The 26,081-nt window shown below is 40.2% G+C and overlaps 1 protein-coding gene across 4 annotated transcripts; it reads left to right on the top strand.

Moving 5' to 3' along the window:
* Window positions 1-23,798, top strand: MKNK1 (MAPK interacting serine/threonine kinase 1). Of its 4 annotated transcripts, none has more exons than XM_059821707.1 (13): window positions 1-39; window positions 3,531-3,637; window positions 7,636-7,734; window positions 8,596-8,693; window positions 10,133-10,212; window positions 11,325-11,398; window positions 14,612-14,716; window positions 17,652-17,707; window positions 18,286-18,381; window positions 19,345-19,539; window positions 20,171-20,335; window positions 20,980-21,020; window positions 21,968-23,798. In XM_059821707.1, the coding sequence occupies exons 3-13, from the start codon at window positions 7,638-7,640 to the stop codon at window positions 22,194-22,196; spliced, it is 1,236 nt and encodes a 411-aa protein (XP_059677690.1). In that variant the 5' UTR covers window positions 1-39; window positions 3,531-3,637; window positions 7,636-7,637; the 3' UTR covers window positions 22,197-23,798. The 4 variants fall into 4 exon arrangements, with proteins under 4 accessions (XP_059677690.1, XP_059677688.1, XP_059677691.1 ...); XM_059821705.1 differs by having other exon boundaries at window positions 20,977-21,020; XM_059821708.1 differs by lacking the exon at window positions 18,286-18,381 and having other exon boundaries at window positions 20,977-21,020.
* Window positions 23,799-26,081: the final 2,283 nt, after the last annotated feature.

Genomic DNA, 26,081 nt, shown 5'->3' with positions numbered 1-26,081 from the left:
CACTTGTGGAGCTGAACCTCTTCCACTGCAGTTCTAAAGGTAATTGCTTTTGATATTGGCACCCTTCCAGGTAAAGTGGATTTGGGTGCCTTGGAAAGTTCCTTAACGTTGAGTATTGTCCATCATGACGGTATTTCATGGTATGAATGCTGTATCAGTACACCCTAATGCTTTCAAAAAAGGTATTCACTGCTATGAGGAATTTCCTTACACCTTCCAGTACCTTCGTGGTAACAAACGTTAAAACACTGGTACAAATTTTATGTGGCATCAAATGTAAAAATGCAGTGGAGTTTAATGACTATTAATTTTAGAGTTGAAAGTAAAGAGGAGGGGAGAAGGAAGAAAAATCAGTCTTGCTTCAAACTTTAAAAACACATTTAGTTAGATTAGCCTCTCCAAACAAGGCTGCTTGCTAATATGAGAGTATGTTGTGTGGCTTTTTTTCCAGTGACAAATGTCGTTATCTGATCATTTGTGGGGTGTGGAGTAAGTGCAGGAAATGCTTATCTTGTGTCGGTATGAAATTAAAAGTTGTCTTCTAAGAAGTTTTTCTCTTTGGCTTAGAATTGAAAACTAGCAAGGAGCTGAGTGGGGTTAGAGGAGCTAATTGGCGATGCAGAGACAGTCTTCTGAGAGTTGTTGATGCCATCAGATGTAGAAGAGAGTAAGCAGCTTACTGTTTAGTAAGTGGCCCTCAGAACTTACTTGCCTTTTTTATCTCCTTAATTTAAAAGTTCTCTAGGGGTTAGAGAAGCTTTGAGTAGTTGAGTGAAAGTACTATTGCAAGGACTTTTCTCATTTAGAATATGTGTGATCTGGAGTTTAAAATAATTTTGCAGCTAAGTTCCTACTGCACTGTGATGGAAGCTCTTAAATATGAATTCTCTGTCCATGGTCAGTAGCATTAAATATCTTGTTTGGCTGTACTGCTGTACATGGAAGGAGGGAAGATGGTCCTTAGTGCAATAACCCCTGTGTATGCCATGTTGCTCCCGACAAGGCTTACCATTCACATGTATTTGTTAGCCCCGTGAAATACACCCTACTATGTCCTCTCATCCGTGTTGCTGCATCAGAGGCCTGTTGTCCTAGAACAAGAAATTAAAAAGATTACTGTGTGTTTTTAAGCCACTTTCAGTCTCATTTGTTATCCTTACTTGTTAACTCATAGCAGGGTCAGCACCTTGTCTTGTTTGCCTTTGTCTTTCCAGTGGGGATGATAACAGCTCTTCTGCTGTCATTCTGAATGATAACTAATACTTTTAAAGAAATGCATGTGTGTCTATGTAAACATAGGCAGACGTCAGCAGAAGATCTCATGTCTACAGCATGTGTGCTAAAACACGCTATTTTCTCCCAAGAGGAGAGGGAAAGGAATGCTCTGTGCTCTCCTCTCCATTAAGGTTCACCCTGTTTCCTCAGTAGTAATCATGGTGAAGTAATAAATTGGGGTGGGAGGAATCTATTTGAAATAGCTTTATGTGCTATTCTGCAAAGTGAGATCCACCCATTGCTGGAGGGCTTGACTCAGAACCTCAGAAACCCCATGCTTAGTTTGCGAGGGAAGTGGGTAGCTGAGAGTATGAAAAGTTAGACTCTGCAACTTGCGTACACAGAAGATAAGGTGACTTTGGTCTTCTGAAAGTGTGACAGAAGGGAATCACAGAGAGAAGTAGAGAGGTAAAGGGTTGCTGTAACCTTTTCTACAGAGTGAAGAATTTTAGAAGGATCGTTATACTGTGTAGGTGTTACAGTAATGCCTATGATAAGGCAGAATTGATAATTTTTCTCACACTTGCTCTTTCATGAAATCAGATTGCTAGGGCTTCCTGCAGAATTTCGGGTGTTCATTTTAAAATGTTAATACTCCTGCATCTTACTGGGAGGATGTTGGAATGTTTTGAAATTTCTCTTTCTTCATGGATAATTCAGATTAATGAATTAAATTATGCTAAAAGTTTTCTTGTAGGTGGGATGAGAAGGTAACTCTTGACAGGTAAGAATGAATTAAGGCAAACTACTGTAAAGATGAATGACCTGTAAGAATACTAATTTCTTACAATTTGAAATTAATATTCTTAATGCAATATGGAATAAGTGTTAAAATAATCTGCCTCTGGATTTGACACAGGGCTGTCCTAAAGAATTGGGCATCCTTCCTCTTCAAATTGTGTTTCTCTTGATCTGTAACATTACAAGCAAAATTAATCACTATGTAGACACTCTATAAAGGTAGCTTTGATTATTCAGAGCTTCCTGCAACTAGCAGGTTTTGGCAGAATCTGCATCTGCTGAGTGAGTCCTTTTTCATTATGAGCCATGTCTGCAGGAATCAAAGTGTTGCTGGAGAAGGGAGGGTCCAAGAACAATGAAGCAGCTGAGTTGGGAGGAAGATGAGACTGAAGTCTGTTTCCATTTTGCTTCTTGGTCCAAAAATCCAGATTTCTGAAACTTCAAAAGTGGCTTAAGTTTTTGAGTTTTGAGCACACTCTTTTACATCTGAAGTCTGAGAGTCACAGGTATGTCATGCTTATGGAGTCAAGGGACTTACTCATGCCTAACTATTTTATTGAATCTGTCGGTAACTATTTGCACAAGTAAACAACGGCTTTGAAAATAAGCATTGGATGCTGTTCAGAAGGTGCAGACTGGTCTGCTTGTTGTTGTTCAGTTAGTGTATTTTTAAATGTCAGTTAGAAAAGCCTCATCAGAGATCTCGGTGGGCTTTTATTCGGTCTGAATAAAAAGCCTTTGCTTTTGCAGTATCTGTGGGACAGTAATATTTTTGTAATTGCAGCCTGAAAACATCCTGTGCCAGCACATCAACTTTGAGTTTGTTTCATGTATTGAATTCCGGGTTGTGGCTATCCTCTGTGAATCCACAGAAGCTTTATTTGAGGCTTCTCATTCTTCTTTTCGTCAGATGGTGTTACCTGAACATCACTGCCTTGTTTGCTGCTTGCTAGGAGTGCACTCAGTACTAGTGGTACCTGTTCTCATGAGAAGATTTTTCAGCTGTGGAAGATGATTTCTCATGCTCCTGGTCTGTTGGAGCCTGTTTGGCTGCCTTCAAGACCAATTTCAAGCTATGCTTTAACTTGGTGCTGTTGTGGCTGTAGTTGTGGTGCTCTGTCTTGGCAGAGTGTGTGATCTAGGTTAGGAGTATTATAATTTTTGTCCATTAATAGTAATTCTGTATTTTATAGCTAAACTTGTTATGGTTCTGCAATGGTATAATAACAAGAACTAATGAACACCATAAACCCCTCCATTGTTTTTGCAAGACTGTAACAAGGGGGTCTCCTCTTCAGTTGAAATGACAGGAGTGCTGGAAATAATGCTGTGTTTTTCATTCTGTACTTAAGGGTTATAAAGTCTTTAATGCAGGGGTGTGCTCTTGCTGTGTCCTCACATGGAGCCCAGCACAACAGGTTCTTGCAACCTCTTGAGACTCTGGGCACTACCCAAATGTATGTAACAACGTTTATGTGATTTCTGAATGTAAATGTGATTGTGTTCCTTCTCAGCTGCAGAACACCCTGGCTCAAGCAAGACCGAGTTTTGAAGCAGGTGGTAGTACCCAGAATTTCTGATTAAACTGCTTTCTCCCACTGAATTCAAACACACAAACAAGGTAACTTCTTAATAGAAAAAGGCATCTGTACTGTGTTTTCAGAGTGCTTAATGTACATGTGTATGCTTGTTTTCTAAAAATACCCTTCCTTCCTTTGGGAAGCAGATTAGAATGAGAGGGGAGTTATGTCTGGATAGTGGATTTTGGTATGTTTTTATATGGAGTGTTAGGAAGCAAGATGAAGGGTGATTTAAGATTTGGATGAAGTGAAACTTGTAGTAATTGTTCCTTTTCTTCTTCACTTGGCATTGTTTGCAAGTCGTCTTTACGATAAGTGCTTTTTTTCATCTTTTTGAAGATAGGTGTAGAGGCCACAATAGCAAAAGGGAAAGGCTGTTACTGTACCTTCCCACACAGGCTCTGAATAATGCGTATGTTAAATATTGCCTCAACACTGAATTACGATAATAAAATAAAGGACTTGAACAAGACTGCAGCTAAGACAGAAACTTGCTCTCTTTTTGTGTGCAGTATGGATTTTGCTGTGTTACATTATCCTGTGAGCAATAATCCTAACTTGACTGGAAGAGAAGGACAGATCAGAATTTGAACTGTTCCCTATTTCTTCAGCTTTTGTCAGACTGCTAGTCAGACAGTAGTCTCTCAGAGAACAATCTGACTCTGTTATGGTCGAGAGGGATGCAAGAAGTGCTCTTTATCAAAGGTTTGGCTAGTCTGCTCTGAACACTAAGTAGTGTTCTACTCCCACCTCCCTGCACTCAGCCAGAACAGATTATGAAGTGGGTGGACGAGTTGTTTTGGTGGAAGCAGGAATTCAGCTCTTCAGGCCACATTGTAAAATGACCTTAAAATGACAACAGTTAACTGTTCATCTTGGACCTGACATGTCCATGGGTCATTTCCCTCCAGAGCAGTTCATCCGGTCTCTGAGCTTTCTGTCTGGCAGGGTGAGCTTCCTCAGAGCCCACAGTGTCCTTGTCACCAGAGGCAGTCCTGCAGTATGCAAAACACCTCAGCATTGCTCGGATGGTTGAGGCACGCTGTCTTTCAGTGTCATCAGAAGCTCTTTGGTATATGGTCATGGAAACACAAGTGTTTATTTGAAAGCTTGAAAAACCTCTAAAGCATTTGGCTGGGCTAAAGGCATTTTCTTGTCATGCCATACATACTTAACTACCGGTTCATTGTAACAAAGTGAATAATGAGAATGAAGCTGTGATAGCTTTAAAGAACAAGCTGTGTTCACAGAGGTGTACTACACAAGGATGTGAAACAGCAGACTGGAAGGCTAATAAGAATCTAATATAGTAAACATTTCATGCCTGTCTGATAGCAAATTTGGTCGAGACTATAGGTTGAAAACATCAGCTTTTCAGTAATTTGGTTGCTGTGTACATGACTAGTGAACTTCCTGATTTCAAGGAAGCAGTTCTCTGTGATTTAGGAATTGAGTCAGACTAAAGGGAATTGAAATAATGTGGTGAGTTATTAAACACCAGACTGCAACTATCATAGCCAACTGGTAGAGTGCAGGAGAGGGTTGTGAAGAAATATGTCAGCTGTGCTAAGATGCAGGGTTTGTCTCCTGTCTTTTTGCATAATTTTTAGTCTGTTACAAGCTCTGAAACCTTGTAGTATTTGAAATGGAATAGAACCTGTCTAGGTATGACTTGTTGACTTGCAGAAGGTCAAGTCATTAAAATGACTTGTTTGACACCTTCTGGAAATCAAACACCTCCTTCAAGCATACCAGCTCTATCTCTGAGCAGCTTCATAGGTGTTATTTCGATCTCAATTCTGAATAACTTCTAATGCAGGCTGAATTGAAATCAGGGAGAGCTGGAACTTGCTGTCAAAGGCTAGCCTTCTCCTTATGTTAAAATTCAAAACTGTATGGGTGTCACAGAATCACTAAGGTTGGAAAAGACCTGTAAGATCATCAAGTCCAACCATTACAAAACAAAAAAAAAAACCAAAACACCATGCAAACAAAAAAACCACACCACACACCACCATGCCTATCAAGCCACGTCCCACAATGCCACGTCCACACGCTCCTTGAATACCTCCAGGGAGGGTGACTCCACCACCTCCCTGGGCAGTCTATTCCAGTGTGTTACCACTCTCTCAGTAAAGAAATTTTTCCTAATATGGAGTCTGAATCTCCCCTGGCGCAACTTGAGGCCATTTCCTCTAGTCCTGTCACTCATCACTTGGGAGAAGAGGCCAACAACCACCTCTCTGCAACCCCCTTTCAGGTAGTTGTAGAGAGCGATAAGGTCTCCCCTCAGCCTCCTCTTCTCTAGACTGAACAGCCCCAGTTCCCTCAGCTGCTCCTCACAAGACTTGTGCTCCAGACCCCTCACCAGCTTCGTCGCCCTGGACGCGCTCCAGCACCTCAGTGTCCTTCTTTTAGTGAGGGGCCCAAAACTGAACACAGTATTCAAGGTGCAGTTTGAGTTAAAAAGAAGCTGTTGCTTCAGAAGTTGGTAAAATATATGCTTTTATATTTCTTACTGTATTTAAGAATTCGCATGTCATCCATCACAATGATTTCTTAACACATTCTGCTTAAGACTTGAAAGTGAGGATTTACTATTGTCTTGAGGCTTTGAGTGATACATTTTTAAGTGTTTCAGTAAGTTGTTAAAGAGAAAGGCCTTTCAAAATAGCACTTGTCTTAAATTTTCAGACAAGGTGTGAGTCCTAAGTGACACTCATAATACCTATTACTGACAGATATTGACAAGAAAAATACAACGAAGCAAAGAAAAAGTATTTCATGTATTTGTAGATTGTGTAATATTTTCTGCCTTGGAGCTTCTCCTGTGTTTTAAGAGCATTTTAGAAACAGTGAAAGGCAGAAAACCTGCTATTCACAAAGGCTCTCTGTTGAAGGAGAATTGACAGAAGGCTTTTTGTCATTGTTGTTTTTAGGGCTTGGTCTTCTTTCATTACCAGTGTTCTCATAATTACACTATTTCTAGGGATTTAGTTTTTCCTGTAGTACAAGATCTTTAATTGTGAATTTACTTAGAAATCCTCCTGGCTGTCAAATGTCTGAGCAGTGCTTTGCTACTGCCTTAAAGACTTTGAGCCATGATTTTTAGCTGTTAGGGCCAACTTGGCAGGATGTGACTGGTGTTATGGAGAAGTGTTCATGTTGAGTATAGTGTGGAATCATGTAACCTTTTTGGAGATAGGTTAGCTGTATGAAGCAGCCTCTGGCAGAGAAAGTGTATGGCACTGTTTTTATTTAGGCCTTCCATAAGAATATGCATGCGTGTTTTGGTTTTCTGCCATATTATCTTGCATCAGTGAATTGTTATCTCTAAGCTCTTGTAATATCTACAGCTAGTAATGCAGGAAGAAAATATCTAAATGCCATAAGCACTGCTTGTTTTGGAGCATAATTTATCCACTGATCTGTGGTTAGAAAGGCACATCATGGTTCTGTGAAAAATGTTTTTTTTTTTCTGGCCTTTTGACACTATAAACTGACCTAGATTGCTCCTTTGACCTGTTAACTCCTGTGGTTGCTTTGTTTGTGTCACTGGGTTGTTTGAAATTTCCCCACACCTTCCTCCTGTTTTGGAAGCTAATTCTCTTAAGCTGACTTGAAAAAAATCTACTTGTAAAACAGTAGAATAGCTCAAAGACTAGCACCCTTGTGAGGGCTGTAAATTCTGTCTTGCATCACGGCATGCATCGTGTTGTGGTTCATGGTGGTTGTTGACAAGGTTATTCCCATGCTTTGCCTTACTGTGTTGTGAGAGGAGGATTCAGTATAGATGCACAGTTATTTTCTTCTTTTTTCACATTTGTTTATCAAATCTCCCTAGAGCTGTTAATTAGCACCTAAATTGTGTTTTTAGGTTTCCTCTGATATTTGGGGGAGAGATGGCAGTCTGCGATGAAGACAAGCTGAAAAACTTTTGGATAGCTTAAGAACATAAACACACAAAAGCATGTTCATTTTCTCCTAAAGTAAACTAATTGATTGTGTGTTAAAGGCACCTTTATGTTCTGCCACACAGAGATGGTCAGCAGTCAGCCTCTACCCATAGCAGACAGTGGGAAAAGGAAAAAGAAAAAAAGAACCAGAGCCACAGATCATGTCCCTGGGAAGTTTGAAGGTTGGTGGCAACTTCAAGGCTTTGAATTGTAATAGTCTGTTTTCCCTCTGCTGTTCTCAGTTTTCTTAGCTAAACATTGCTTTTTGGCGAACATTATAAGTTAATATTTCTGTTTTTCTTTATCCCCAGTGTTTTGTTCTTCAGTCTCTCTTTCTTCTCTTAGTGGTGGAATCTGAGTGCTCTTCATAAGCTGTGGTGTTTTTTTTTTTAAGCACTAACAGTGCTGATGTCAAAATGTTTTGATTTAATAGATGTGAGCACAAATACTGTGAAGCATTGTACGTAAAATACAGTTCAGTGCAACAAAGCTGACCAGTATAAAACTTCTTGATGGGCAAGTAGCATTGTAAGGTATATTGCAAATCAAGATGGTAGCAGTCTTCTAGGTTTAAACCTTAAAGTCTTCTAGGTTTAAACGTTCAAATTTCAATTACACTTAAAACACTATCTCTGCAAGTAGATTTTGTATGGTGGGCATTTTGTGATCAAGGAGTGAAATGTTTTCCACCTGAAAAAAATGGTTCTGAGTTTTACATGAAGACAGAGAAGGAGGATAAGGTCCTAGCAATTGTTGAGGTATAAAATGTTTCTTGTATGAACAAACTTATAATGTTGATGCTGGAATGAAGTCTACTTTAAATTTTCCTGGAACTTGAAAGGGTGGGGAAGTGAAAAATGAGACATAATTAAGGCTGGCACATCTATTATAATACTACATAAATCTATTTTCTGTCATTATTACCAAGGGAATTTTTCAGTTGCTGTCATATGAGGGGTGCTCATCAGATAAATAGCTTGTCTTGATGTTATTCACTGAAATGCTTTCACTAAGGTGTCCCTTTTGATGGATTTCTTTGGCAGACTTGTACAAGCTGACTGCTGAGCTTCTTGGTGAGGGAGCATATGCCAAAGTTCAGGGTGCTGTCAGCCTCCAAACTGGGAAAGAATATGCAGTAAAAGTAAGTAGAGAATAACAGCAGCATCACTTCTGTCTGTAACATGTCTTCTCCCTCCTAGTATCTCAGTGAAATCCTGTAATAGAGTGGGCAATAGCAAAAGCTTTTAGAAAATTTTTGATGTTTGAAAAGAGCCTGCTTTATAACGATTGAGATATCTGTTGTCTCAAGTATTGTGCCTCCAGAGTGAACTGGTATATCAGCTGCAGATAGAATTCACAAACAGTAAATGACTGTGTGATGGTTAGATCTCAGGGCAGACTTTCCTCTCATGTCCTGATTTGATTGCAGTCCTACCAGTTTTTATGTCATCTTATGAAAGAAGATGCAGAGTCATTATCTAGCATGGCCTACCAAATAATGCAAGCTTTTAAGAATGCTGCTCCAAGTTCAGAGAGCATCAGTTACTGCCATTAGTTCATGTAAAGCTGTCTCTCATTCTTTTGATAGAGGTGAATCTTCTGTAATACCATTATATTAAGTGTTAGGGCCCATTTACAGATTTCTGGTTATCCTGAGTCCCCCATTTAATTACAAACAAATAATAGTAATAGGAAAGCTTTATGCTTGATTCTTTTGCAAAAACTACAGGCAAAAAATTTTAAGCTAGTCCTATAGATGCTGTAATTTTGTGTATACTTTGTAGAGTTGTGGAAAGTCTGGAATAAACAAACTGCTACATTATGAATTAGACGTGATCAGATACCAAGCCCCATGTAGTACTGGTCAATGGTTGCCTGTTCTGTACCGGAGAACTCTGGCTGTAAACATGAGAAAGCAATACCGGATACAGATGGTGGTAGTATTTGCAGTAATGTCATGAGCTTTCAGTTCACGTAGCCATCGTTCAGTCTCAGCCTTGTCCTTGTCCTTTTTCAGTCTGAGGAGTGTGTGAAGGAAGGTGACTTCTGATGGCGGTACAGAAGGGCTCTGAGATTGAATGTATATTTTCTTTAATATGTTAGGTCCTATTATTGGGTTTCCATGAAGTTTGCACTATGAACTGAACTCTGATTTTTGTGGTGAATTTAGTACTTAAATGCCTAAAATGACGAATCTCATCTTTTTGACTGTTCAATGTCTGATGTGACTCAAATCTATTTTTGTTAGATCTCAAAAGGATATCCGTTTCTGCACATTGCAGAGTTAAAATGATGCAAGAAAAAGCTTGTGGTAACTGGTCAGTGACTGTGTAACATGTGGATTTAGTTCCTTTCTTCTCTTCCTGTCCTTATTTCTCTTGTCCTTTGAATGCCTTCCAGAGCTCTGCTGACACTGTAAATAAATGACAGATGAGAAATTAAACAAACAAACAAAGGTGGAGTGTTTCTCTCTGGTGGGCATGCCTGAGATTCAAGCTTTAGATCAGTTATCTAATTCCATGGCCACATGCACAGTTCCTGCAGTAATTTCTCAAATATGAGCTCTAACTCTTTTCACAGATCATTGAAAAAAATGCTGGGCATAGTCGGAGTCGGGTTTTTCGTGAAATAGAAACGCTGTACCAGTGTCAGGGTAACAAGTAAGTATAGAGTTTTGTGTGTGTTTATTTAAATAAGGTATTTTGTTTTTTTTTTTCAAATATTTAAGCCTCTTAAATATTTGTGTGGCTAGATTAGGAGCTTTGCAGTAGTCTCCTTAAAACCAGTTGAAATTTAGACTTCACCTACTCAAAATAAGGATTTCCCCTTCTCTTACCTGTGAAATTTAGGGAAATATTTACAAATTAAAAGTCACATAACTCAATTAGCAACCAGGTCAATGTAGCCTGAATGTGCTTCAGTGATGTGTGGCTTTTGTCCAAATGAGGAATTACCATTTTGACACTCTCCCCTGTGATTTCACCATCAGCAAAAGCTGACCTGATACCAGCTGCTGTTGAGAGGAACAGTCTTGCTGTTCCTTTCCTTAATGTGTGGTTTGTCCTCCTCTTTGTATCAGCCTTCCTGCTTTTGCACTGGAACTCTGAGATCAGCCAAAAGCTAATTTAGTTTTCATTTGGATGTGTGCTGACTTCACATAGCCACAGGATGAAGCAACTTTAAAGCTGCTACTCCTGTCTGAAAAGGAGGGAAAACATGATATACATGTTTGACATTGTCAAGGCATCATGGGGTGTGTGTGTTGCACTGCAAAGACTGTATGCTAGCTAAACAGGAGTTAGTTGGTCTGAAAATGGTAACTAATGCACTGGATTTGATGTCATGTTGACAGATGACTGTCTCCTCTGAGCCCTGTGTGTTCTGCCTTATGATTTCCAGAGAGAAAGAATGCCAATTTAATTATTTTTTTTTTTTTGTTCTTGCCTTCAGCACAAGTGCAATGGTCTAAATTATTAAATACTGCCTATTACCAGCTATCTTCCTGTCAATTGAGCAGTAGCAGAACTCTTTCATAATCCTGTCTGATTTTGGTGTTCGGCCTGTTTCCCTTGCTTAAATTTCAGTGTGAGTTGGAATTGTGGTTTTAATGCCATAGGCAACCAAAGCAACTTATTTATTTGGATTAATTTAATTAAAACTTCTGGCACTTCCTAATTATCCATGCTGAAACTCTTCATTGTTCTGTTGTTCTGTTTATACTTTGTGCCTGTTTCTTCTATTTCCCCTCTTTTTTTTTTCCTTTTTTTTAAAGGAACATTTTGGAGTTAATAGAATTTTTTGAAGATGACACAAGATACTACCTTGTCTTTGAGAAGCTGCGAGGAGGTACTGTGCAGTAACTGTGCCTTTGTTCATTGTATCATCTTGGTCCTGTTTGTCTCAGTGTTTTAAAGCAGAAAACGAAGAGCTTGTTTTAAATGCTTGAGAATTTTAAGACAAAGTAGTGGTAGAGGAAATAATATACAAAGCTTGAAGTATGGTTATTCTTGAATATCGATGGATCTGGTCATACATTTGCAATCCCTTTCTGTAGTTAAGCGATGGAAATGTCAGCTCTATTAAAGTGGAAGCTTTGGAATAGTTAGTAGGTCACTGTACCTTCTGGCAAGGGCAGACACACAGTATGTCAGGTATTATGCACAGTCTTAGTACAGCATCTCTATAATCTGGTAGCATTTTCCCTTGATGTAGGGTTGACTTAGTTTCCTGAAACTCATGGAGTTATAAAAAACATCTTGCTTCTGCCTTGGGTTGCTGCAGTTGTGAAGCAGTCTGCTTGTGGCTGTTTGAGGGCCAATAAAGTGAGCATGTATGGTCACTTGTCTCCACCACTTAATACTCACTGGGGGAATGAGAAGGCTACATCAAGCACTTTGTGGACTTTCTCACATCTGTCTGCATTGAGCATAATTACAATTTACATTAATTGCATGTCTGTGCAAAACTGTGAGTTAAGTGTGGCCCACCTGTCAAAGAAAAGCTGAGTTTCTAAAGGAGTGTACTTCCACCCATAGAACATCATCTATTGTCACTGGTCAAGAAGGTTTTCAGTAGCAAACCATATGTGCAAGGAATGTGAATTCTTTCAGTATAGATGCAGAACTTTTTAAAAAAAGAGAAGGACATTGGTTTTTTTCCTTGGGTAAAAGCTTTTGTTTACCTTTCTTTAAAATTATTGCATCATTTCATTGTGGTTTCCTTTAACACTGTTCCTCTTAATGCACAGACTTCTCTGACAAATTAGCTATAATAGGGCTCAGTTGGGATGAATCTGCATTTGTCTTTCTCCCATGTCCACATTCTTCCATTATTTTACCATCTTTGACTGTGAGACTATGGTTGTCAGTGTACCCACACGGCTGCTGAGAAGGTAATAATGCTACACCTTCTTCCCTCTCTTGACCACTGTGAAAACATTAGCTAATTAGGGCTAAGGCTAGTTTTATCTTTGAAAAATGTCAGCATTTGAAGTGTTAGGTATGTGGGTTTGAAGAAAGAAATAATGGGAATTAGGGGTCAGACCAGCTGATGCACTACAGATTCTGATATAAGTAGTGTGGCTGGCAAGAATGAGAACACTAATCTTCAATGCAAGCCTTACCTTAGTGACTCCAGTCTCAGAGACTGATGTTACCTACCATGTTGGGGCATAACTTGGGCTTTCCATTTTCAGCTTTGCTGTCCTGTAGCTGTGGTAACTGAAGGAGCTCTGCTCCCATTTTAGCTGTGTTCAGTTCACTGTGATATGCAGAAGCCGTTTAATACCCTTGCCTGACAGTATTTTATAATTGAAAGTGTTAAAATCCATCTGCTTATACTGAACTTGGATGATTTAAGAGTCCTTTCCTCCTTTTTTTTTTTCCCCTCTGAAATGCATTTTGCAAGGTGCTATATGATACTTTCTCTTTTAATACTGAAGAGGTGGTAACAACTGTGGCGGGAGTGCCCTGCTATTCTTTCTGTTTGTGGGATTCCTCTATGTGGGCTGAATATAAAGTCTGTACAGTATGTTTTCGGTATTGATATAATTCTTGTCTGAGAGAGTTTGGAACACCAGCTCTATTCAGAAGGGTAATCTGAAATAAACCTGCTGAGTGAAATGAGCACTTGAGGTGGCTCAGTATTATTTCCTGCAAAGTCTGGGGTCTTTTCCACAGGGATGGAAACATTCAAGAACTGTTACTACTTTCTAAAGGTGTAAAGAACAACTATACCAGGAAAACCTTTTGAACTCTGTGCCGTTAAGAAATGTGTAGCAAGCTAGAAAGTGGTGTTGTGAATCCTCACCATGGAATTGGCAGGAGCATTGATGGTATAAGAATAGGAATTACCGTTAATAGAGAATTGGAGGTTTTCTCCCACATCTAGAACTGAAGAATAAAAATGAAATCACCCAAGATATGAAATGTTTATTGTATTGGGGGCTAATAACAAATGGCAGTTACTTCTTGAATTTTTCTGCCTGATTGCTTTTATAAATATACCTCTCTGAGTGAGAAAATGGAAGGCAGTAGTAAGGCTATTTAGTGGGCATGGATCTCTGTGGACTACACTTACTTGTTTTTTTAAAGACATTTTTAATCTTTTGAGAAGATTGATGGAATTCACTTAAAGAAGCTAAGGAATCAAACTTCCCTTTATCCTTTGTTAAAGCGATACCAGTGGAGCTCTGCCTGCAAACTACCGGTCCTTCAGTATGTTCATATTTGAGAGGCCTTTTGTCAGATTTCATGTCCCTGGGCAAATTTTGCCTTGTCAGTGTATGAGCCTTATCTTGATGTCAGTGGGAATTTTACTGTGTATTTAAAGGTAGAATGTCTTACTATTTTGATGGTGTTGAGACCAAAAACATGTATACTTGACTTTCAGTACAGAGTTTCAATTGTCATGTTACACAAAATGAGGAGAGTTAGTTCCAACATGGCCACCTGTGACCTGGGCGAGGGTGGGTTTTGCTGAAGTGCTGTGTACATCCTTAGCTGATGTCTGAGTTTTATTAGTACTATTTACGAGTACTACTGTTCATAGTGTGTGGAAAACAGACCAGTCATGCTGGGGCAGTAGAAAGTGACTGCCTCTCACGCTGTGCTTAAACTAGAGGGCTGCGGTGTTTGAAAATTATGTTCTAGCATTTTTAAGTATTGAAAATGCTCGTTTGTACCTTTTTCTTCTTAGTCATTCCCCTGTTTGGTCCACGGAAGTTGCCTGCTGTGGAAGGCTGTTACAAAATACGATAAATGAGGTTATGGATTCATGATGCTTAGTACCAGTTCATCATTATTTTCTGAGGCTATTTTCATATAAAGACATGGGATTGTGACATGTCAGTTTCTGCCATGTAAACATACTAGGGCAGAGTGTTAGTTGCAAATAACTTTTCTAAATTACTTCTGGCCCTGTTCACACAGAGATCAGTTCTCACTTTATGGCAGACTGGTAGTGGCTGTTGCATTTTTATCCTTGTACTGACAAAGCCTTTTTCTCAGCCCAGGCAGCATTCATAGTAAGGTTTTCCCTTTTACCTGTTAACTCTTACAGGTTCAATCCTAGCCCATATACAAAAGCGGAAGCACTTTAATGAACGAGAAGCAAGCAAAGTGGTGAGAGATATTGCCTCTGCTCTGGATTTTCTTCATACAAAAGGTAAGAGAAGGCTGTCTCCATCTTTACTAGTTGATGTTGTACACTCAGGTTATGGAGCACATTTTAGTTGTAAGTAGTCAGCCTTTGCTAGCATTTCGATTTACAGCAATGCCAGGTGACTTACACTATTTTCCTCTAGAATATTATTTTCATAATGTGGTAGTTTAAGTAATCAGCTGTGTTAAGATGGTATAGCCTTTTGAAGAAGAAAAGTTATATCTGCATCCAGGGAGAATTAACATTAGGGTTAAATCTGCTTGTTCTTGTTACCTAAGCCACCATGTGAAGGTTACCCAAAAGGGAGCTAATACTTGTTTTAATTTCCTCCTCTTTCAGGTCTACAGAGATGCTTTTCTGTATTTACCCAGAATTTCTGCTGGTTTCAAGACCTCTTTGTAGTAGCTTTTGGTCTCTGCATTTAGACCCCCACTGTTGGGTTGAGAGACCTACAAATGAACCATAGTCCTTGTTTGAAGATGTCCTCATTTCATTAGGGATTTGCTCAGATTTAAAAGCAGTTCTGTTTGTAGAGAGTTCTTTTACGTTAAAATGTTTTCCTGCTTTTTTTTCTACTTGGGAGTACTTTTGTTTCATTTCAAAATATCTGTGTGCATTATGGTCATCCCAGAGTATATGTTCATGTTGAATGTGATAGAGGCTATGTTTATTGGTTATTTATTTTGATAAATTTTTATCTCCATTTATTTTGCCATTCTGATTAGCCAGGTAGATCTCAGCAGATCTACATTTGCTCTTGAAGTTGTTTAATACTGGCCCCAGTTCAATAAATGTTTAATTGTAGGCTTTACTTGTAAGTCATAGGACTGCTTATATGCTTGAGTTGGAATCGCAGCGTTAGTACCTCGATAGGTTGAACCCATTAAAAAGAAAAGTGTAGCAATGCGTAGGGAATAACAAAAGTGGTAAAGCTGAGGAATATGGATCTTGTTATGTGTTGTGACTATGTTATGAGAGGTTAATTTGAACGTGGAAACAAACTTAGTTTGGATTAAGATTTTTGGTAATCTTCATAGCCTATCTATGCAATAACTCAACTTTAAACCTGCAAAGAATGCACTCTTTGAACACCTGTGTTTAGAAGTTTTTGACTTTGAGATATGGGGCAAATAAGGAACAGGAAACTTAGGCTGAACATGTGGAGAAATACTTATTTGATGTGTTAGTACTATAGTAGGTTGCTTAACAGCTGAAAGTCTAGGAACACTGTTCAAGGAAGTTTAACATCGACTCAGCTAATACCTTTCTGTAGTTCTCTCTCAGCTTTTAGTTTTAATTCCCCTTTCCCCAAACAAGAGAGGAGTGATTCATTAACACTGCTTTAGAGAAGCAATCCACTTTCTTCTTGTTTGCTATGAATTGGTAGAGTGGGGACATGGCTTGCAGCATTGGCTACAACAACTCCCCTTTCATTTTATTGTTCTCTTTATGGTTCTTCTATGTGACATTAAAATAATTAGTAAGTAGCATACAGAACACTGAAGTAAACAGGAAATTAAAGCATTTTTATTGCACAGCTTAATGGTGAAGTGCTATAGCTAGATGCTTTAAAAAAAATTGAATGAGGACAACTAATTCTTTCACCAGAAGTAGTTTAAAACTCAGCTGGATGATAATACTGCCTTACACCCACTTGGGATATGTGTTCTTTATTGCTAATAATCCACTGGAGGAGTGTTTAAAGGCAGTTGTTTTCTCTGTGCTGTATGCAACTGCAAAATAAAATGTTATGTAACCAGACATTTGAATTCAAACTATAATACAAAAAAGTGCTGTTAGGTTTCACATTGCAAGCCAAGCCAACTGTTGGGAGTTTTGTCAGCCTTGCTGTAAATGTCAGCACAGGCCATCTTCATTGTTTCCCATTTTCCATGCATAAGCATTGTGGACTGCATCATTATGAAAGTTCAGATTCCTTTCGATCAATGCTATGCTATGCTATTAATGTTAGATTTTAAGTCCTGTCTTGTGGAGTGTGCTGAAGAAGAGACATTAGAAACTCCCTTATGTAGAATTTGGTGGGCTATTGTTTTTCTTATACTCTGAAGTAGTATCAAGTGTGCTCGGAGTGTAATTTTTTTAAGCAAAGCTAAAGTGCAGTTAAATTACAGCCAAGCTGCTCATTTGATTTGATTTTTGGTTCTCTTTTTGTGCCTTCCCATTAAGCTTCATCATATTAAATGGAGAACTTCCAGAAATTGTGTATTTAGGCATTTGAAGAACAGCTTTGACAACATAGAACCACCTTTGCATGTGAATTCAGCAGGTGGATAACTGCATTTCCCTGTTGGGTTTGCCTATTCTGATAGCAGTTGAATGAATGTAGAAGTCCTTTGGTTGTTCTTTAGCCTTTTCTTCTGCATCTCCAACCAAAACCTTTAATTTTTATTTTACTTCAGGAATGAGTACATACCTCACCGTTAAAGGGATGATATTTTCACCTGGGAACTCAGGGGGTTTTTTGGGGGGGAGTGTCTCAGGTATTGTCTGTGCTGGTGTGAGTTCAGCAAACCACCATTTGATCCCTCTGGGAAGAAGGACCTTACTGCAGAAGGCACAAAACTTTTTGACTAAACTGTGTACACAAGTAAACTTTCCTCCAGGTCAGTCATCTTAATAAGCTGGTTTTAATTAACATAATTAATTTGGGCTAAACCAAAAAGTTCCAGTGTTAGCAGGTTCTTATTTGCTTGACTGACTCTCCTGTACATTTAAGGATGATAAAGGCATAGCAGGATGCAACAGTGACTTTTAACAAACACACTTTGAAATTCAGTTATTTGCAGTAATATTAAGGGGGGATTGTGTAGCAAACTTAGGCCTAGAATATTTCCCATGCCACCTTCTAATAAAGAGAGGTAATGAGAAATAAAACAGGAGAGTATCTTCTCTAATGAACATTTGTACTCTTGTTTAGGTATTGCTCACAGGGACCTGAAGCCTGAAAACATCCTGTGCGAATCTCCAGAAAAGGTGCTACTCTGGTCTCTTAACCTTCTGAAGTGAATTTTTAACTTGGTTTCCAAAGGCAGCCTTCACGTTCTGTCTCTTTCTTCTTGAAGACTTTCGAACCCATTAGTGATCTTCGACTAAATTTAATAGAACTGAAGCCCAAATGAAACTAAATTCTTCTGGGAGCTGTAAAAATGTGAGCATCTGGTTAGGAGATAAAAAGCCAACTGTTCTTAGAGAGGGCATGGCAATTACAACTTAGCATCTCATCTATTCTGAGCCAGTACCCAGATGGACAAGCAACAGTTACAGGCCAGCTGGTCACATTAAGTATAGCTTCCAAACTGCCCCAATGTGTACTAGCACTTGCCTAGGCAAATAAAAAATGTAGTAGGGTCAGATGCAGGGGATGTGGGATCAACTGCAACAGAGGCGGCAAATGCGAGGAGTGGACTATACCTGTGAGAGACTGGGTTTCACTAGTCCTCTTGCGGAACAACTTGAGTTTTGTCCTGGGGTTTTGCGTGTGGTGCTGTATTCATATATATTGCATTAGTCCCAGTCTTCTGGACCTCTTACTGTTTTGTCCTTGTTTTTAGGTATCACCAGTAAAAATATGTGACTTTGATCTTGGTAGTGGGGTGAAGCTGAACAGTGCGTGTACTCCAATAACTACTCCCGAATTAACAACGCCAGTAAGAGACCTACTGTGGCTTCATGCTTTTTTTCTTCTACCATAAAACAATTTTTCTTATCTCTAGAGGAGAGCTTCCGAAGGGCTTACTGCAACTATACCCAGTGGTGGATAGTTCGTTTAAAGCGGGTGTATGTGTGGTAAATACTGTCTTGGTTTCCCAGTCATAAAAAAAAAATATACAAAAGCGCAGGAGCTCATCGTGTTAATTCTCCTGTTGGCCAGAAAGTAACACATTGATCCTGTTTGTCTCTTACCCCATCAAATGAGGAAGCTTTTCATGGGTTTTTTTTGTGTGCTTATGAACTGAGTTTGAACCTTAATTTCGTGTTCATTTCCCCATATTTGGGTTCTGTAGCTAAGATCCATGAGTGAGGGGCAATGCAAGCTCTGTAATCAGCGTGTAGCTTTATAATGCACATTAGTTTGAAAAACTACAGTGATATGCTTTTGGCATTAACTGTGAAAGAAAAATCTGACAGTTTTGCAGGAGTTTGTTATAGCAATCACCTCCCATGGTATACTTGTTTACTTTCTGAAAAGCCTGATTAACTAATGGATAAGATTTAAAAACCTAAACCATGTAAATTAATATTTTCACCCTGTATAAAGGATCATAGGTTCATATGGAACAGCTTATGATCCTGCTAAAGAACAGTAGGAACCCTTTGCCTTCTGTTAGATCTCTGTAGTCCTTACACCTGAAACGTGTTAAGCTTTTCTCATGCAGTATGCTCACAACATGTTTCAAAGCTCTTGGCAATTCCATTTAACCTTTGAGGGATACAGCAGTTGTGATTTGGCTTAACAAAATGAGACCTGCAGTGAAGGCAGTAAACTTCAGTAGTCCCTGATGCTGCTTTTAGACCAAGCTGCCTACTGTAAAGAGAGAAGAATGGTAAAAAACTGAGTTATGTTTTAATTTGATCTTCCCTTTGAAAACTTATTGAATTTGGTTTCCTAGTGTGGGTCTGCAGAATACATGGCACCCGAAGTGATTGAAGTCTTTACGGAGGAGGCCACGTTCTATGATAAGAGGTGTGATCTTTGGAGCCTGGGAGTGATTCTGTACATCATGCTCAGTGGTTACCCGCCATTTGTGGGCAACTGTGGCACAGACTGTGGCTGGGACAGAGGAGAAGTCTGCAGAGTTTGCCAGGTGAATGCGCATATCCTGGGCATATGTGGGAGAGTGTAGTTTGCCCCATGAACTTAGGGTGTAAGACTTGTCATAATGCCAGCAGTGAAGAGCTGTGTCTGTAACCCAGCCAGTTATCTGGGAGGATAAGCTGTCACTGAGAAGTGAGGGTGGTAATGTAAAAGTTGAGTGATGATAAAGTAAGGTTTGGCAACTGCCTTTTTTTCCTCCTGATGTGAGATGTCAGAGCTTCTTCTTGTCCTCTCTGTCATCTCTCAGTCCTGCTGTATTCTGTAATTCTTGATCTGGTTTATGGTAGTTGCCACAATTCCTCAGATAAAAGTTGAGCCCCAGCTGAGTGTCCATGCAGGGCCTGAATTTATTCTAAGAACTGAGTACATGGGCTGCACTGTTACCAGGGGGGGAGAGAGAGGTGTTATCAGCAGACAATGTAACGTGCCCATTGTAGGATGCACTGATTCACTCTGTGGAGCTGCCTGTCACTCACCATTGACTCTGTAAGGAGACTGAATGGTTTCAGTTGTCACCCACTACATTAGGTGGATAAAATTGAGTGAGAAGAATCCCACCTGAGAAGTCTTCTGGTTGCACTCCAGTTGCTATTTAAATTAAAGAAATTTTCCTTTACTAGAACAAGCTTTTTGAGAGCATTCAGGAAGGCAAGTATGAATTTCCTGACAAGGACTGGTCACATATATCTTCTGAGGCCAAAGATCTCATCTCAAAGTTGCTGGTTCGTGACGCCAAAGAACGACTTAGTGCTGCTCAAGTTTTGCAACATTCATGGGTTCAAGGAGTATGTATCCCTTTTCATATTTTTTAAGGGTTATTCTTCTTTCAAAGTGATAAACAAGCTGTTCCCTATCTTTAAACTTTTAATAGAGACATTGCATGTTTTAGTGCTCCTATCTTGATTAATTAAATGATATACAGTGGCTTCATTCATTCTGGAGCTCTGTGTGGTAAATATTTGGATGAATCTGTCAAGCTTTAAGTGGTTGTGGTTTTTTTAATTATTGCTTTATGCGTTTTAAATGGCTTTCTTGTGAATACCAAGCACTGCAGTACACGAATTATTATGTTACTCTTTAATACAGTAATGCAGAATGCTGGTAGATACGGGTTTTAAAAGAACAGCAGTGTCTTCTTTTGCTTTAGTTCCCAGTTCAGGAAAGAAGGGGTAGACTCTCTGGAAAACTTCCAAAGCTTTAGTCTTATACCTGCAAACTGTGGTATCTTCTTGTGAGGGGAGACAGATTATGAAACGTGATTCTTAAACCAACAGTGATTTGTAAACCCACAGTGATTTAGTTTATATGCAACATCCATTAGTTGTAAAGATTTGAGGGAGTTGCCTGTTTTTTATCACTCTCTCTTGGGAAAGCTTGGTTCCCAGCTGCTAATATGTGACTAACTTTTCTTAACTGCTTCTTCTAGCAGGCTCCTGAAAGGGGATTACCTACCCCTCAAGTTCTTCAAAGGTAATATTTGTTGGTTTGGGTTTTTTTAAATGTCTGTAAACTTGGCCAAGAATCATTACTGAAAGAATGGGGAGAGATAGGAGGTGACAAATCAGGGGGCAAGATCCCTGGTTGAGAGTGGAACTTAATAAATGTGCAGGGCTAATTTTGTTAACAACATCAGAAATATTAAAGCTCTGATTTTTCTTTATGATCTAATCTTGCTTGTTTGTGGGAAAGGCATTGGAGAGGATTCCTGCAGTGCAGTGCTAATCTTAGACAGGAAATAATGATGGTTTTGGCAGTTTGCTGCCCAGGAGGGAGAAAAAAGGCATAAAGGCATGCGTTATCCAAAGAGACCACATTCTGATGGGTGAATAATCATCATATACACAGACTTGGATCTGACTTCTATTGTAGTTGGTGGTAATCACAGTATCAATTTAACTGTGAGCAGGGCAAGCCTCATTTAAAGTGATTTGATGGCAGATTCTGTATGCCAGAGAGCATGAGTCACACATGTCCGTTTCTATTTCCATGTCTGCCACTGGCGATTCCAGGTGGTTCTTCCCATCAGACATGCATTTCCTTAAGCCAGATGTGCCATTATAGTGGTATTGCAGTTCTCTGAAGAAAGACAACAGTATTGCCCCACATGCCGATCCTTTTTTAACATGTAGAAATTAAGCATGGCATCTCAGGTGGTTTCCTGGGTTTACATCAGAAGTCCTTGGCAGAATGAGGACTAGAACTGTGGCTGTTTCCAAAATCCCAGGGTGTTTTTTGTTATATATTGCTGGTCCTCGCAGTGAGGAGAGATGCAAATATTAATTGATCACTTTGCCTGCTGTGTCAATGTTTTGATAGGAGAAATAAAACTGCCTGGAAATAGATATTCTGCTGTGAGGGTAACCAGGTGAAGTGACTCCTTGTGTGTGTTGTAACTACTTTCTCCTTTTCCCTGAAAGGAACAGTAGCACAAAAGACCTGACGCTTTTTGCTGCTGAGGCTATAGCCCTTAACCGCCAGTTGTCTCAGCATGAGAATGAACTCAACGCAGAGCAGGAGAATGTTGCCCATGCTGTGTGCTCCATGAAGCTTTCTCCTCCGTCCAAGTCCCGCCTCGCCAAGCGCAGAGCAATGACGCACGCCACCAAAAACAGTGACTTTCAGCCAGTTCCCCATAAAGCCTTTTAAACTCCTTTTCTGCTATGGATTGGCAAGATCAGCCTGTGTTCTTATTTGGATTTTCAGCGCTGATAAAAGCTTCTCTGCTTCTGACACTTTGATTAGAAGCTTGCTCTTGTGATGTGACTTGTAACTTTAAGGGGACAGCTTTTTATGGGAATGTTTTTTGCTTGTCAGATTTGATGCATTAAGATAATTTAACTGATCTTTTTAAACTGGAGAAGATGGGTTTGCTGCTATATTATCTGAGGTGATAAATCACTAAGCTTTCCTTATTTTCTTCTTAGAAGAGCATGCTTTAAAATGCAAACTTGAAAACATCAGAAAAAAACACTGTCTTGCTTTGCCTGGCAGAGCATCACATCTCTCCCTGGCTATGGCTGCTCTCCGTGATGGCACATCTTGCAAGGTGCTGCTGCTTGTGTCAGCAGCAGGGACTGTTTTCAACCAACAGTGCCCTTCTCTCTTTCTGTAGACTCAGGAAACGAAGGTGATGACTGGGTGGATCTCTGTCTCCATTACCTTCATTGGGCTTAAGTTGTATGAGGATGATACTGTAAAGGTGCGAGGATCGCTCAGGCTTGTAGAGATGAAGAGGACAGGGTTGCTTTTTTTTATATCCTGTTGATTGTGTGTCAACATGTGGGATGAAAGCTGAATGTGTGTTACTAATTTTTCTGACATATTTTTGTTCTTAACTAAAATATACTCCATATCATCTCTGGGGTTTTTTTGGTGTTTTCTTGTCCAGTATGTCTGGCAGTTACATTCTTAAGTCTGATAACCACAGTATAACAGACTGTTTATATAAGTTTATATTTAGTATCTGTTTTTTTTCAATATTAGTGCTATCCTCAGTTACAACTTCCTTTCTGTAAACTCGTATTTCTCCAAGGCCTTTTGTGTGTGTTACCTGGAGTTCTTAATGTGAATGGACAGGCTTCAGTGAATTTTGGTGCGTGAATAATTTAGGATTATGAAATGCAGAGGTACATCTGTGCAAAAATGGTGCTGCAGCTGTTGCATTCTGCCTCCTGCAGTGATCTCGGGCTGGGTGTCTAGATTTTTGCTTCCAGTTTTAGTACTGTGGTGCACCAGAGGTCAGGAGTAATTTGGAAGGGTACTGGCTGAAAAGCTGAAGAATTTGCATGACCAAGGTGAGGTGTCCATGGAGAAGGACACGGATTTTGAGCACTTTCTGAAACGTAAGCTGTGAAAACTGGGCCACTAAGATGCCCAACATGATGCACCTTAAACTTGCCAGCCATTTCTGAAACCCTTTGCCAGGGCTCTGTGTGCAGGGTGGAGAGGGGGAGGAGGAGGCCCCCAAGTGTCAGCACAAAACCCTCCCAAGCAGCATGAGAAGGAATGAAGTAGCAGATCCAACAAGCGCTTGGAAATTGAAAGGTCAAAGCTGAATGTCTTTGCATGGCCTATTCAGAGCAGTTTTACATTATGTTTTAGCAGTGTGCATACAGCTATTTTTATACAACATGCTGTATTTTGTGACTAATATTAAAGTTGTCATTTAAAAGATTTTATACGTTGTGCCAGTGGATGGATTATGAAATGTATTTTGCTTTGTTTTTATTAAAATGCTTTAAGTTATGGATTTAACACATTTGGTAGTTGTGTGTGGTTTTTTCCTGTTGATTTTTGGTGACATAGAAAAATAGAGAATTACTTCCTTACTTCTCTGTGTGACATTGGATTTAAGACAATTTAAGTCTCTGAAGACTAAGCATACCTCCCTCTTCTATGGCTGTATTGCTTTATCAATCCCTGGAGACTCCTGTAATCTCAGCTTTCTTGAGGTAAAATGAAGATATGACTGCAGAGAGAGGGCTGGAAGGGATCCTGTGATCCTTCTGACCTTCATAAGAGATCAGATAACTGATCAGATAAGTGAGTTCAGGAACTTACCTGCACTGTTACCTTTCATGTTCTTCCCTTCTATTTGTGTATGAAGCAAAAATCCTGACATTTGGCCAGGAGTGGTGGTATGATGCAAAATACTCCTCTTGGATGGAGCCCGGAAGCCTTTCAGACTCCAGAAGTCTAAGCAGCAGCATTAGCATGGAAGTGTGAAAAGGGGACGTTAACGGTGCGACTTGCCCAGAGGCAACAGGGTCTGGTAGATTGTTCCAAGTGTTGGTAAGTGGTCCTTTGCAGGCTTTGCTCTGCACCTGCGGCTGTTCACTGGTGGTAGAGGTAGCACTAGAGAGTGAGTTAGTGGAGCAAAAACCAAAGCTGCTGTTCCTGTGTTCTTGGGTGAACTATTAGTCTGGACAGTCAGTCCTTGCCCCTCTCTCTCTCCACTCCCCACCCCCTACCCAAAACCCAGCATGGAAAGTGAATCCAATGCATGTGTCCTCTGCACAGCGAGGAGGAAGCTGGCTTGCTAGCCAGGTTTGCTTTCACTTTACAAAAGAGAGCTTGGGAGGAGAGAGTGACATGTCCAAAGAAAACCTTAGTTCGGGGATATTCATACTGTTACCCCTTCAGCTAGTGGAATTGCTGTCTAGGTGAGCAAGTACTCCTCTGGGCTTGAAGCCTTCTGCATGAGGAGAATGCTTCAGCTGTTGGGTGTGTGCAGTGCAAAGGGTTTTAAGCACTGGTGTGTGAAACATTGGAAAGGCCCAGCAGGACTTGCACTAAATGGTTAAACTTTGCCTGATGGTTATGACAAGCCCTTCAGCTGATGGCTCAGGGCCCCATCTGGTTCTTGTGGTGCTCTCCCCTGCCTTGTGGATGCTGCCAGCAGCTGCCTCCACATGTGACCTGCGTTAGATCATCCTTGCTCCCCACTGGTACGTACTTGCAAACTTACCTGTTCAGGACTTGAAGCTACAATGTTGGGCTTTTTGCTGAAGAGCTAAAATCTGGACATGCTTTTCCTTCTTCTGCAAGGCAGGAACCTCTGGCAGAGAGGAAGGCAAGCAGCAGGTAGCGGTGGATGCCGGAGCTGTGTAGTGCTGGGGACTGAGAAAACCTCCCCAAACAGGGAAGAGGTGTTGCTTTAAGCCAATTGTTCTGCTCTTGGGTGTAGCCTAGCTTTGACTGCCTCTTGCAGAGTAATTTTGTTAGTTTCTTTAGAGGTCCATGGCTAAGAGTTCATAACGGAGTTTGGGTGGGGAAGGTTGTTTTGCCGGAGAGGTGGGATGCAGCGCTCCCCAGTGCCTTGGGTACTCGTGCCTGGCGTAATCGGATCAGTCCATCTGTGACAAACACGGGTTTTGGTTCCATTTCCAGTGAAGTCTGAACAGAGCAGGGATCCCAAGCCAGGTGGCAGGCCCTTTATTTGTACTCACCTTTTTTTCAAAGGAAACCTGCCATATTCACATCAAATGCATTTGTTTGAACTGTGCTTTAAAACTATCTGCTTCCCCTTCCCTCTTCCTCCCAGGCAAGAGAGGTAGCAGAGAGCACAGGAGACTTTGCAGCAGTGGTACAAGAGTGATGTTTCAGTAAAACAGGTCTTAGATCTTTGCCTCAAAATGAGAAGTCAGATTCAGCTGCTGGTCCAACAGTCTCTCATCACCATGCTTTTTCAGTTACTGGTGATGAAATAGAGGAGGCAGCTTACGTGGGCTCCCCAGCTTCTGAAAAATGAAAGGGGCTGCAGAAAATGTCTTTTTTTGGTGGGGAGATGGGGTGGGTAAGGAAAAAGGTGACTTTCAAGAATTCAAAAATGTGTTCTGACCAGCAAGGAGAGCAGCAAAGCAGCTAAGCTGATCTTTACTGTTGACTAAGGCGGCCCCCAGGAAAATTCTTCTTCCCATCCCCAAGCTTTTCCTGGGAGGTGGGTGAGCAAACCAAGGGAGAAGCATCAGCTTGATTAAGGGCAGGGGGGATGGGGGTGTAATTTCAAGCAAATGGCAACCAAACAGCACT

Source organism: Gavia stellata, chromosome 10 (assembly GCF_030936135.1).
Source record: "Gavia stellata isolate bGavSte3 chromosome 10, bGavSte3.hap2, whole genome shotgun sequence".
Lineage (NCBI taxonomy): Eukaryota > Metazoa > Chordata > Aves > Gaviiformes > Gaviidae > Gavia > Gavia stellata.
The sequence above is the reverse complement of the archived record's forward strand: the minus strand, read 5'-3'. Positions and strand labels throughout refer to the sequence as shown.

Excerpts from the sequence above, each read along its gene's own strand:
- MKNK1 (XM_009814324.2), top strand. The coding sequence starts at position 7,620 with ATGTTCTGCCACACAGAGATGGTCAGCAGTCAGCCTCTACCCATAGCA. Across the intron at positions 11,399-14,611 it reads CTTTGAGAAGCTGCGAGGAG|GTTCAATCCTAGCCCATATA; the intron begins GTACTGTGCAGT and ends TAACTCTTACAG. Across the intron at positions 14,717-17,651 it reads GGATTTTCTTCATACAAAAG|GTATTGCTCACAGGGACCTG; the intron begins GTAAGAGAAGGC and ends ACTCTTGTTTAG.